The following is a 13,833-nucleotide window of genomic DNA, read 5'->3' as shown; positions in this document are numbered from 1 at the left end:
GCCCCCTAGGTCTTGGTCCAGTGACTTTGAATTAATTAGTAATTTTCAATGTTAATTTTTCTGCTTAAGTTGGTTTGATAGGTTGTACTTGTGATAGATCAATGCTATTTTGTATGAAGTCGCATTAGTATCTGTACATATCAGTTTGACGATCATTTTGAGGCCCTGGCCCCTAGGTCATGGTCCATTGACTTTGAATTAAAGTTTTCTGCTTAAGTTAGTTTGATAGGATGTACTTGTGATAGATCAATGATATTTTGTATGAAGTTGCATTACTATCAGTTCATATCAGTTTGACGATTATTTCCAGGCCCTGCTCCTTAGGTCATGGTCCAGTGACTTTGAATTAATTAGCAATTTTTAGGGTCAAGTTTTCTGCTTAAGTTAGTTTGATAGGTTCCACTTGTGATAGATCAATGATAATTTGTATGAAGTTGCATTACTATCAGTTGATATCAGATTGACGACTATTTGGAGGCCTTGCCCACTAGGTAATGGTCCAGCGACTGAATTAATAAACCATGTTGCTGTCCATCAGGTTATCAGAATTTTATACCGACAGGCGAGAAATATCTCTGTGTCAACAGTTTACTAAAGTTTTTGGTTTGTTTTCCAGAATTATATGACTATAAATTGTAAGATAGCCATCTTGAACTGTATAATTTCTTGCAATTTAAAGATAGTACTGTTTTTGTACTGCATGTTATTATACATATAAATTGCTTTACTATTTTTCTATATAGTTTATAATATGATTACCTAAATGTCTTAGTATTGACTAAGATTTTTATAAATGTATAACACTTGTTCTACATGTAGTATATTTATTTGATAATGATTTTGATGTACCTTTATATAATTTTTTGTGAAAAGCTTATTTTTAGTCAAAAGGTAACATTTCATGCAGACAATGTTAAAATTGCCATACATTATCTACACTTTATCTTTTTAATTGGGTTCACTGCATGTGAAATTTGTTTGCTAGGTTTTAATGATAGATCATATTTCATTTACAGAGAAAAAGATGTTTATATATCTTTGCTGGTCAAAGATCAAAAGAGTTTCTGAATGATTTTCTAACATACAACATAGACACCGGTCAGATAGATATGATCGTGGATGGAACCAAGAAGGACTCTCAAGGGGGTACGGTATCATCACAACACATATTATTTGATCAGCCAGTTCATCATCCATATTACCGTCATGTCTTGAAAGACTTCGTCAAGACTTCTGGTGAGAATTGGGTCATCACAGTGTTTGAATGTTTTAGTGTTTTCAACTTTACACTATCACAAAGTACATGTATCTCTGCACACCTGATATGCTATTGACTGGTTACCTTCTGGATAATTCACTTCAACAGTAGAACAAAAAGTAGGGATCCAGTTAGAATTAACCATACTCTGCAGCAGTATATGTTACAATGAAAAGACATATTTACACTATTGGGTATTTAGCTGAATTTGCTCCGAATGACCTTAGATCTGTCCGAATAACCTTCTGGTGTCATGCAACAATCACTTTTTGATTATGACGTCAAATGTTTAAAATTGTGACGCAAAACTTTATGGGAACTTGTTTGACTTTAAGTAATTTAGATTTGCATACAAGTGTAAATTTGTCTATTAGATTCTAGTCATGTAATTCTACTGTTGCAATGAACAGAGCATTGGTTTCCAGATAACTGCAATGATAGTGTACAGGGATACAGGATGACTATCCACTAACATTTGGTGGTTGGGTTGTAATTTTCCTTGCTGTAATTCTTCTGCATCATACCTTTCATCATAACATATTTGTTTTATCATCTTTTGAGTAAATATATGTGCATTGCCTTAACATGGCCCCTGTGATTATACATTTATAAGAGGTAAGGAAACAATATTTAACTTGTATAACTAGTGGTTTTTGTACAATTTAAGTCATCTGTAGTATTTAAGACCATGTTATAGCGAAATAACAAGGATATTAGTTCAAACAGAAGGTTGGATCAATTGGCTAACTCCTAAAGTAGTGTTTAATCAGTCATCATACAAAAAGGATGGCTGTTATATACTGATTATTTTAATTTGTCTGTCGGAGCAATTATGTTTTTAGATAGCTAAAAAAGTTTTTTATTTGATAGTTTAAAGATAATGCATTATTGTCATTTATTTTAAAATGTATAACTTAATATTATTTTGATAAGTATTGAAACTAATTAATTTTCTAGCTCTTTCACATTTTTTTCACAGTTTTGCATCACACTTAAATAAAGGTTGGTCCATTTTCAAGTTCATTCACCATTTTAATCTTTTGTGTTCACTAAGCATGTACCCTGCAGTCCTGTATCTGTCATTCTAAATTAACATTTGGAGCTTCATTTTCAAAAACTACTAGAGCAAATACCAAATTACGAAAAGATGTTTAAGGAATATAGTATGGACATTGTTACTTAATTTCCAATCAGATTGAAATAAAAGTACAGCATAAATCTGGCTTTGTTGTCATAATCCTTAAACATGCCATGTTATTTTTCCACTACTGAAGCTATATATTGTGGATTCATTGTATTTTGTTGAACATTTAAATTTGTGGAAAATTGTTATCTGACAATAATTTACTGAGTTGCTTTGGGAAATGAAGAGAAAAATCATCTTTAGAGTTGCTATATCAGTTGAAAACATATATGGCTAAATTGAAATTGGTAAGGCTGATCAAGTGTAGTGTTCTTGAAAATGAGGAGATTCCATATCTCATCAGATATCACTGTTAAGTGAAATGTATATTAGCCCATTAGACATTATATTTAAGTTATTCAAAACCACAGTTTGTCAGATTTCTGGAAAATTGTCTCATATCTATACTCAAAATTTATAGGAAATGACAGTCAAATACACATATCTTGAACTATATTATCTTACTAGTACTATTAAAACTTTCTAAATTACTATTAAAGTTTTGCTATATTTATAGTACCAGCAGCAGGATTTACTCAGAGAGCCACTATAGACCCTGATAAAGATGAAATACATGTCTTGTCTGTAAGTAACATGCTTGCATTTAAAAATACTAAGCATTATCATAGAATGATAATTGGTTTTATACCCAAGACTAGTAGACATTTTTTTCTACAGAAAACTTACTGTAAACATTCCAATGTAAATTCCAAAGTGGAAAAGATTGTGATAAAAGTTGAATTGAGATATTCACCAAAACAAGCTTGTGAAGAATGCAGCAGCAGATGACTTAGGACTCTATTGTCAAATGAAGCTAACTTCATGTCAGAATGACAACATTCGATGTTCAAGAAAGGCAACATTTGATTACCATTTTACCAAATCTTCTTGAAATGAACACAAATTAGAGCCTAAGTTGTAAATAAATACAAGTTTTTATTCTCAAATATTATGAAACTATTCTAGTTTTTTTAATCCCTTTTTTTTAAATGGGAATATCCATTTCCATACATGTAAATCACAATGCAACTCTTAGCTTTGTCTTCTTTTGTTTCCTAGTTAAATTTGCAGATGTTAGAATCCTGTCATAAATACAATGTCTTTGAATCCTTCGTAGCGAAGTTACCATGGTGACAGGGGAGATAACCTTAACATTAAACTATAAGGCATTCAGTGAAATTGCTTGTGCATAAATATTTTCTAACAGAGGTTAAATTTTTATGATTCCTCCCTCAAATGACAAACCTGACAAAACTGAATACGTGTCTAACTCAAACAAATTCTACAGTCCTGACAGTGTTCAGTTTTGACAGATTTCAATGTATTTAGAGCCTTCTTTAGAAAAATGAACTCTTGTCATATCTTAACATTATACATAATCTGTTTTCAGGGTTTAAGTAAAGATAAAGACAGAAGGGACAATGTAAAAAATTCTTTATGGGTGTATGATATTAATAAAAATAAATGGTAAGATTATCTGAAGTAAATAAAAATGAAAAAAAATCTTTATAATTGTATGATATTAATAAAAGTAAATGGTTAAATCGTCAAATGATAGATTGGTAGATTAAACCCTTACCTGTATGGCTATGACAGATATAAGAGGGTAGGAATAGCCTTTTTTCCTGAAGCATCCATTTCTGGGTATCACCATTGAAAACAGTTTGGGTACAATAATGACAGCAAATTGTTGTTGTCATATATTCTTCTTACATCACCTCAGATTCAAAACAGATTTTTCTGCAGAATCCATTGGCAGAATGTATGTGTTAGAATCCCGACATAAACACAGCAATTTTGAATTCTTGGAAGCAAAGTTACCATGGTGGCAGGGGGGAGAACCTACAGTTAAACTATTTGGCATTCAGTGAAATTGCTTGTGCTTAAATCATTTCTAACAGATGTTATCATTTTTATAATTCCGACCTCAGAAAAGAAAGTTCTTTCTAACATTTGAAATTCACATTCAGAAGTTAATGTCACATGCCAATCTTTGCAGCAACTAAAGATCAACCATTATAATGCCTACATCTAAAGTGACTGCTAATGCCTGGTATAAATGAATGATATAATGACAGATTGGAAATAGTATTTGTTTAATTGTGTTTATTCAAATATCAAAGATCTTTATGTCATCTTCCTACATGTTATATTTCTTTTAGGTCATGCATTTATAAAAATGAAAATACTGGTCAACAATACTGGACGAAAATGCAGCATTTAGAACCTGTTCCAAGGTTTGCACATCAACTAGTATTTGATCATATTAAAAAGGTATGATAATGAAATACCAAGTTTATACTGACTGATTTATATTCAGACCCTTACAATGGAATACTCATGGCCCTTGTCCTTGTGAACTATTGCTATCTGTTCAAATTTATTGTCTTTAATATCATTGTTTGCATTGACATACACTAAAGTTGATGAAATTGATGATAATGATGGTCTGTGTCAGTACCAATACTATACTTTATGAGGGTACAAGATATCTGTTTGACCTTTTAAGAAAATACTGAACATATTTGAAAATGCCAATATTTCGTTCATTTGAAAGTTCAAAGTTTCCATAAGTTAACAGTTTTGTATCCAAAACAAAGTTTTTAATATTTAATTTTTCATTGCACTGGCATTCATACATCTGGGGTTCAAATAGTGAATGAAATAATTAAACTCATAGCTTAAAGGTATGTTATATTGATATTATATATGTATATTTGTGTGTATGATCGCTTGAAATCTCAAATCATAAGTATATTTTTGTAGTATTTTAGGAGATATTTATATATTCATTTACATCCACTCAAATTTCAGTGTATTCAAATCTGTTGCTATTTTGCATGAGAATGCAAGGCATATATCTGTTCCATCAGTTACATCTTGTATATTTTAGGTGCATTATTTATTTGGTGGAAATCCTGGGAAGGAGAGTTTACCTAAAATGAGACTAGATGATTTTTGGTCATTGAGAGTAAGTATAAACTTGCTATTATTATGTACATGTTTGGAAATTCACTGTTGCTTTACATTTTTCCTGATGGTTTGTTCATTTTCTGAGAATTCATGCATGATTTGCTTCTTCACACTCAAAGTTCGTTGAAATTCAGTGATGAATTCAAAATTCCTTGCTCTGAGGTTTTATCATTTGGTATCGTGTGAAAGGCTAAACAATGGTCAGAATATACAAAAAAAAACTGGCTAAATAACCTTGGTGAGCAATTGTAATAAAATTGCTGAAAATTTGGACAAGTTAAATGGCATACAGCCAACAGTTTTTGTCTCGCCTTGACGGAGTCAAAAAGCGAGACACAGGTATGCTGTTTCTGGCGGCGGCGGCGTCAACAACGTATTAGTTTGTGATTAGGTGTAGTTCATGGTGAACCACTAGTGGTAGATCAATGATATTTGGTATGCAGTTGTATTAGCATTGGCACATCTCATTACCATGGAGATTATTTGGCCCCACCCCCTCAGTCAAGGTCTATTGACTTTGAAACTTTGCTTAGTTTACATGTATTAATTTGTGATTAGATCAGTTTATGGGGAACCACTAGTGGTAGGTCAATGATATTTGGTATGCAATTGTATAAGCATTGGCATATCTCATTTCCATGGAGATTATTTGGTCTTACCCCTCAGTCATGGTCTATTGACTTTGAAACTTTTGCTTAGTTTACATGTATTAGTTTGTGATTAGGTCAGTTTAAGATGAACCACTAATGATAAGTCAATGATATTCGAAGTTTCATTTCCATGGAGATTATATAACCCCTCCCCCTAATTATGGTTCATTGACTTTGAAACTTTTACATAGTTTACAAGTTAATGTTTGTGTTTAGGTTTGTTTAAAGGGAACGACTTATGAAAAGTCCATGGTATTTGGTTTGCAGTTGTATTTGCATTGGCACATCTCATTTCCATGCAGATTGTTTAGCCCTGTACCTTCAGTCATGATTCATTGACTTTGAATATTTGCATAACTTACATGTTAAAGTATTGCTATTTTAATTTCAACATTTGCATTATCAAAATTACAAATAGGCGAGACATATCTCTGCGTTAACAGTTTATATTCTTATATGAATAGACTGAACTGGCCATTTCCCAAGGCTGGATGATCTTTTTAGGCTAAATAAAGCACTGAGTGGTATAGCTATTTATAAAATGGCTTTTATTGACATAGATGCTGAAAAAGCTATGCAGGCTTTAGTTGTTTGAATTATGAACCATATATTGGTGTTTAATGCCACTTTCAACACAATTGTGCTATTTCGTGGCGGTCTGTTTTTATTGGTGGAGGAAGCCAGAGTGCCCATGAGAGAACCACAGACCTTCGGTAGGAAAACTGACAATCCTAGTCAATTAAGATTGGAGTCAAGTGCACCTGCTATGTGCAGGATTCTAACTCACAACCTGGGTGTTGACTGGCTAGTGATACAGTAGTTCAACTACGTAGACCACTCCTCCACCGAGGCCTCCATACTTTTGTATTGCAATGCTGATCTGTGATTTTGTTAGTCTGTTAAGTCTGATCTTTTAAACTTGTCAATGAAACACATGGATTTATCAGACAAATGAAACTCCAGAATTGTCTGTAGATATAAGAAGATGTGGTATGAGTGCCAATGAGACAACTCTCCATCCAAGTCAAATTTTATAAAAGTAAACCATTATAGGTTTGGAATGAAGTTACACAAAATTTAATGTCAATTTTGATGTGAAATTTTCATTGACAGTTGTTTGTTTCTACTCTGTGGAATAAATACATCACAAGGTGCAAAAAAATGTATTATATATAGTATATCTTGAAATGCTTAAATGGGTTAGTTTTAATCAAACAGTTTGTCAGTAAGTGTTTGAATGATTTTCAAGCTGTACAAACAATTATGTTATTTTTATACGACCGCAAAAATTAAAAAATTTTTTTGGTCGTATATTGGTATGACGTCGTCTTCGTCGTCGTCGTCGTCGGGGGTCGTCCGAAGACACATTGGTTTTCGCACTCTAACTTTAGTTTAAGTGAATGGATCTCCATGAAGTTTTACCATAAGGTTCAATACCACGAAAGGAAGGTTGGGATTGATTTTGGGGGTTATGGTACCAACAGTTAAGGAATTAGGGGCCAAAATGGGGCCAAAAATAAGCATTTTTGTAACTTCCAGACAATAACTTGTGTGTAAGTGTATGGATCTCTCTGACATTGTACCACAAGGTTTCATATCACAAAGGGAAGGCTGTAATTGATTTTGGGGGTAATTGCCTCAAAATTTTAGGAATTAGGGGCCAAAAAAGGGGCAAAAAACAAGCATTTTTCTAGTTTCATGACAATAACTTGTGTGTAAGTGTTTGGATATTTCTGAAATTGTACTACAAGGTTCCATATCACAAAAGGAAAGCTGGAATTGAGTTTGGGGGTAATTGCCTGAAACGTTTAGGAATTGGGGGCCAAAAAGGGGCCAAAAATAAGCATTTTTCTAGTTTCCAGACAATAACTTGTGTTCAAGTGTATGGATCTCTCTGAAATTGTACTGCAAGGTACCATACCACAAAGGGAAGGCTGGTATTGAGTTTGGGGGTGATGAATCATAAGGGGGTTCAAAAAATTTGGGAGGGGGGATTTTTTTTTTTTTTTTTTTTTTTTTTTTTTTTTCCTTTTTTTTTTTCTTTTAAAATTTTCCATTTTAAGTTGGTTATTTCTGATTAATATTTAAAAGCAAATAATAATGATATGGTAGGAGATACACACCAAACAGGATGTGTAAATTATTATATAATAAGTATTGTGCAATAGCAAGAAATTTTCAATTGCGCAGTATTGCACAATAGCAAGAAATCTTCAATTGCACAGTATTGCGCAATAGGAAGAAATCTTCAATTGCACAGTATTGCGCAATAGCAAGAAATATCCAATAGCACAATATTGCGCAATAGCAAGAAATTGTCAATTGTACAGTATTGTGCAATAGCAAGAAATATTCAATTGCACAGTATTGTGCAAAAGAAGATACTTCGTATTAATTGCTTATTTCTTGATCAATTTCAATGGGGTTTTATTCTTGAATTCTTGGGGTTCTTTAATATGCTGAATCTAACCGTGTATTAAGTTTTTGGATTTTGGGCCCCATTTTTAAATTGGTCCACATTGAGGTCCAAAGGGTCCAAAATTTAACTTTGTTTGATTTCATCAAAAATTGAATTATTGGGGTTCTTTGATATGCCGAATCTAACCGTGTATTTAGATTCTTAATTTTTGGTTCCGTTTTCAAATTGGTCTACATTAAGGTCAAAAGGGTCCAAAATTAAACTTAGTTTGATTTTAACAAAAATTGAATTTTTAGGGTTCTTTGATATGCTGAATCTAAACATGTATTTAGATTTTTGATTATGGGCCCAGTTTTCAAGTTGGTCCAAATCAGGGTCCAAAATTAAACTTTGTTTGATTTCAACAAAAAGTGAATATATGGGGTTCTTTGATATGCTGAATCTAGCCATGTATTTAGATTTTTGATTTTTGGGCCCCGTTATCAACTTTGTCCACATTGAGGTCAAAAGGGTCCAAAATTAAACTTTGTTTGATTTCATCAAAAATTGAATTCTTGGGGTTCTTTGATATGCTGAATCTAACCATGTATTTAGATTTTGGATATTGGACCATAATAGGTGAATGTCAAATTTAAAATTTTTAAGTTCTTAGATCACATTCATTCTGTCTCAGAAACCTATGCTGTGTCAAATATTTAATCACAATCCAAATTCAGAGCTGTATCAAGCTTGAATGTTGTGTCCATACTTGCCCCAACTGTTCAGGGTTTGACCTCTGCGGTCGTATCAAGCTGCGCCCTGCGGAGCATTTTATTGATATTTGAAATCATTTAAATACTGTTATTTTCTGTAATTTAGACACACCATGTTTATTGAAAGAAATATTAAAGAAATTAAATATAGATAATGAAAAGAAAAAAAATAAGGCAAGGAAACCTTTTAAAACCAGTTAGTTGACTTGTCTCTAATTTACTGTGGATTCATGTATTTTCATGGGTACCAATTGTCGTAGATTGAGGAAAACTTGAACATTTAAATTTGTGGTTTCCATGTACCCATGAAATCCACAATTTTTTTTTTTTTTTTATTCATCATGGATTGACAGGCATTCACATGTATTATCTATAGTGGCACATAATAAAGCAAGCGAGATAAATAGCATAATCAAGCAAATGAAAGTAAAAAAAAATAGTAACAATAATACGATACGATATAACAGAATACAATATATATATATATGGACGAAGTATAACATTTTCATTAAATAATATAGTGATAATTGTAATTACATTTCAAGCACAAATACATAATAATTCATTATTAAATCGTGAAATCGACGATAATTGTTATCCAACGAATAGCTATGAATCCACAGTATAAAATTTACAATTATATATGTGATGAAATATGGTGTAACAATGTTTATGTTATCAGGTCAACGCAAGTGCCATTTGTTTAATTTAATAATTTACACAGATTGAACTTGGTCAAAATCAGACATCAAAATCTTGTATTAATGATGCAGACCCCAATATTTATGAGTAAAATAAGGAAGTGACCATGTTTTGATTTATATTTTAGTTGGGAAGACCTTCTGCAGAGAACTTATTACGACGATGCCAGTATTTATTAAGAAAACATCGATATCAAGAAATGGCGGAACGATATCCAAAAGCAGCCATGGAATATTTACAAAAAGATTTAGCACAAATAGTGGATCATAGAAGTGAAGATGAAAAACAAGAGGTCTGTTATATAATTTCTCATGTTTTACTAAAATATAGAACCAAGGATTTTTATTTTACAAATTTAACTGTATGCAAAATATAACACATCAAACTTTGATACAGTTGTTACTGAACTTTTCAGTAGATATTTCAAAATAGAAATTACTGAGATTTCTGCGTTTCTGGAAGTGGCCTGAATAAAGGAAAGAGTTACCAATGGATAACAGACAAAAATGATCTCCCAAAAACCATAATAATCCAAGGAATAGAATAGGTATTTGATTATTTCCTGTTATTGACCAGATGATTGGCTTATATATTGGTTTTCATCCTGACTTATTGTAGATTGTACTATATAATTTTATTTCAACAGTAATGATGTCACTGAGGTGTGTTGATCAGTGTACTGATAGGGCATATCATAAATATTATTTTTGTACTGAGGATAGGTAATTCTTTTTGTACCAGATTGTTTTGATTGTTTATTTGTTGAATAACATAGAACATATAATCCCCTGATTTTATATGGGGTTTATATTGCCCCATCTTTATGTTTAATATTTACTACCCTTTGTCTTTGCATCATTTTTTCTGTTGGTCAGGTTGGTTTTTTTTTAGCAGATTACAAGTAATTCAATTTTTATAAGAAATATGCTTTTTGCCACTTTTGATGTGGTGACACATTTTAACACAGAACATTTTATGTCAAATACAGGTAAACAGTTTCTTCTATAGGAAACCATGTCTGAACTTAACATGAAGTGACTACCAATGCAGGTTAGGTCATAAAACATAATGAGCCAGGTCATACAAGATACTACATGAATCTTTTAGATTTAAATGTGTCTTTACTTCAATATTATACTGAAATAGATTTCTTTGTTAAGACATGCATATATTGTAATTACAGTTTCATCAGCTTGCAGCAACATTATTTAAAACTGACAATGAAGATGAAGAAATGTTTGATGGTGAGTAGGGAATATTTCGTTATAACTCAATACAATAGTAATAACTGATTTGGACCAACTTTTGCTGGATGTTCTTAGGTTTACTTTTAGAAAAAAAACACTATATTTTTCCACTAGAGACATCCAATGTTGTGAACCACACATATTTTTCTTTTACACATGATTTTCATGGGAAAAACAAAAGTTTTGTACTCTAAAATGGTATGCCAATTTCAACCAAAAATGTTCTTTGGGGGGTCTTTGATGGCACTGATATTCAAAATTTCTGTTGGCTTTTTGGCAATAGAGAAAATTTTTCATGCCTGTGATTTTCGTCGCAGTATGGGAGACAGGTATTACAATCTGGCAGCAGTGACAGCCTAAACTATTTGTTTAAAGCTTTATATTTCAGAAGGTAAAAAACTTTGATGCAACTTACCTTATATGTAAATACCTTATATTACAAAGTTTCCGTCTGTCATATGTCCATTGTTCTTGACCTCATTTTCATGGTTCAGTGACTGCTTGAAAACAAATTTCAGTTATTTTGTTAAGTGAAATACCCACTTATTATGAGTAATAGGATAACTATATTTGGTATATGGGTAGTTTGCAACATTTACATCTCTGTCAGGTAGGGTTCACCTGACCTCAACCTTATTCCATGGATCAGTGACCAAGGTTAAAGTTATGTGGTCAAATCTATATCTCAGATACTGTAAGCAATATTATTATAATGTAAGCAACTGTATTTGGTGAATGGATTGATTGTAAGGGATACATGTCCGACTTACAGGTTTCATCTGACCTTGACCTCAATTTCATGGTTCATTGAACAAATGTTTAGTTTTTGTGGTTTGGTCTATTTCTCAGATACTTTAAGCAATAGGTCAATTATATTTGGTTTATGGAATGATTGTAAGAAGTACATGTCTGACTGACAGATTTCATCTGACCTTGACCTCAATTTCATGGTTCATTGAACAATGTTTAGTTTTTGTGGTTTGGTCCATTTCTCAAATACTATAAGCAATAGGTCAATTATATTTGGTTTATGGAATGATTGTAAGGGGTACATGTCTGACTGACAGATTTCATCTGACCTTGACCTCAATTTCATGATTCCTTGGACAATTTTAAGTTTTGTGGTTTGGTCTATTTGGCAGATATTATAAGCAATAGGTCAATTATATATAGTGTATGGAATAATTGTGAGGTGTACATGTCTGTTTGGCAGGGTTCATATGACCTTGACCTCATTTTAATGATTTATTGTTCAATGTTAAGTTTATGTGATACTTGTAGTAAAATCTTCATATTACAGACTTTCAACATAACTTCAATGATAAGTAAAACAGATGAGACATTTTAGCATGTGCACTCTTGTTTATAAGTTTCATTGGATATGAATGCAACTGATGAAGTACATTAAACATAAGTGTAGAACCACTTCTTGCTTTAAATATGCACGTCTCTTTGCTTTTTTTTGACAGAAAAATGTACAAAGTTTGCATTCAATTCTTATAGTTACAGTAAAAATAAAAACTGTAATATAGCATTTAGTGAATTGTGATTATGAAATTAAATTTTGATAAATAATCAGAAGTATTGATTTAACAGATTTAGTATTGATAGTGGCACATGCTTCAAAATGGTCACTGGTTTTCATATGATATGAAAGTTTGTAACAACATCACATGACAATTGTTTTAGCCAATTATGCAAAACAGATTTGATTAACAAATATATTCTTTAAATATCATGGTGTTTTAACAAAAAAGTGTAGTCATTTCTTGATATCTATTTTTCAGACTCTATTACAGTAATGAGTGACCATTATCAAAGTCGGACTAATCTGTTTGATGAACTTGTGGCATTTTTCCCTGATAATATGACACAGCCAAAAGAAAATCTTGTTGATTTGATACCTATTTGTTGAAATGGGGCATTTTGATAACATCCTGGATGTACGCAATTGAGGTGTCTTATAAAATGGATACCAGTTTTAATGGTGTCTGAATTGGTACCAGTTTAATGGTGTCTGAATGGATACCAGTTTAATGGCATCTGAATAAAAATCAGTTTAATGGTGTCTGAATGGACATCTGAATGAATACCAGTTTATATATGGCATTTCACTATGGATGTTTGAATTCTTTTATGGAATATGAAACCCTAATACTGTGATACTGTGTTTTTTTAAAGGTACTAAAAATAAAGTAGGAATTGGTGCTGGACTTCTGAATGAATACAATTATAAAAGAATCAATGTTAGTGTCTGTTTTCCTTGTCTTGTATGACAGGTGTGATTGGATTAATATAAGACATTGCAATTATTTGACAACATGTGTGACTTTTATATTTCATCAAATGCATTAGCAAGTTATTTAAATAAATGATTAAACAACAAGTTCATCATAAAAATGTAAAAAAAATACCAGCAGCAGTTTAATACTGTGCATGATTCCTTCCTATGCTTGTCTAGCATAAGCAACCATATCAGAGGCGGATTTAGGGGGGGCAGGGGGCCGGGCCCCCTTTTGTGAGAAATGACTGGAAAAATTTCTGGATCCGCCACTGCATATGGGTTATTATCTTTATTTGGCATCCAGTCATTATTTCAAATCTTCACTTTGAATCTGTCTGAGCTGAAAAAAGTAAAATATTTTACCA

At 32.0% G+C, this 13,833-nt stretch overlaps 1 protein-coding gene across 2 annotated transcripts in view; it reads left to right on the top strand.

Moving 5' to 3' along the window:
• Positions 1-13,570, top strand: part of LOC127707529 (muskelin-like) — a 43,605-nt gene extending 30,035 nt beyond the window's left edge. Inside the window, exons 14-21 of one of the 2 annotated variants that reach the window (XM_052212117.1) lie at positions 1,017-1,146; positions 2,959-3,026; positions 3,832-3,908; positions 4,604-4,715; positions 5,335-5,412; positions 10,065-10,229; positions 11,121-11,181; positions 12,972-13,570. In XM_052212117.1, coding sequence (XP_052068077.1) covers positions 1,017-1,146; positions 2,959-3,026; positions 3,832-3,908; positions 4,604-4,715; positions 5,335-5,412; positions 10,065-10,229; positions 11,121-11,181; positions 12,972-13,099 — 819 coding nt within the window. In that variant the 3' untranslated portion in view covers positions 13,100-13,570. Of the gene's footprint in view, positions 1-1,016; positions 1,237-2,958; positions 3,027-3,831; positions 3,909-4,603; positions 4,716-5,334; positions 5,413-10,064; positions 10,230-11,120; positions 11,182-12,971 lie in introns of both variants that reach the window. The other variant, XM_052212107.1, reaches the window with a different exon arrangement.
• The last annotated feature ends 263 nt before the right edge of the window (positions 13,571-13,833 follow it).

The sequence above is a fragment of the Mytilus californianus genome, unplaced genomic scaffold (assembly GCF_021869535.1).
Source record: "Mytilus californianus isolate M0D057914Y unplaced genomic scaffold, xbMytCali1.0.p SCAF_1, whole genome shotgun sequence".
Lineage (NCBI taxonomy): Eukaryota > Metazoa > Mollusca > Bivalvia > Mytilida > Mytilidae > Mytilus > Mytilus californianus.
The sequence above is the reverse complement of the archived record's forward strand: the minus strand, read 5'-3'. Positions and strand labels throughout refer to the sequence as shown.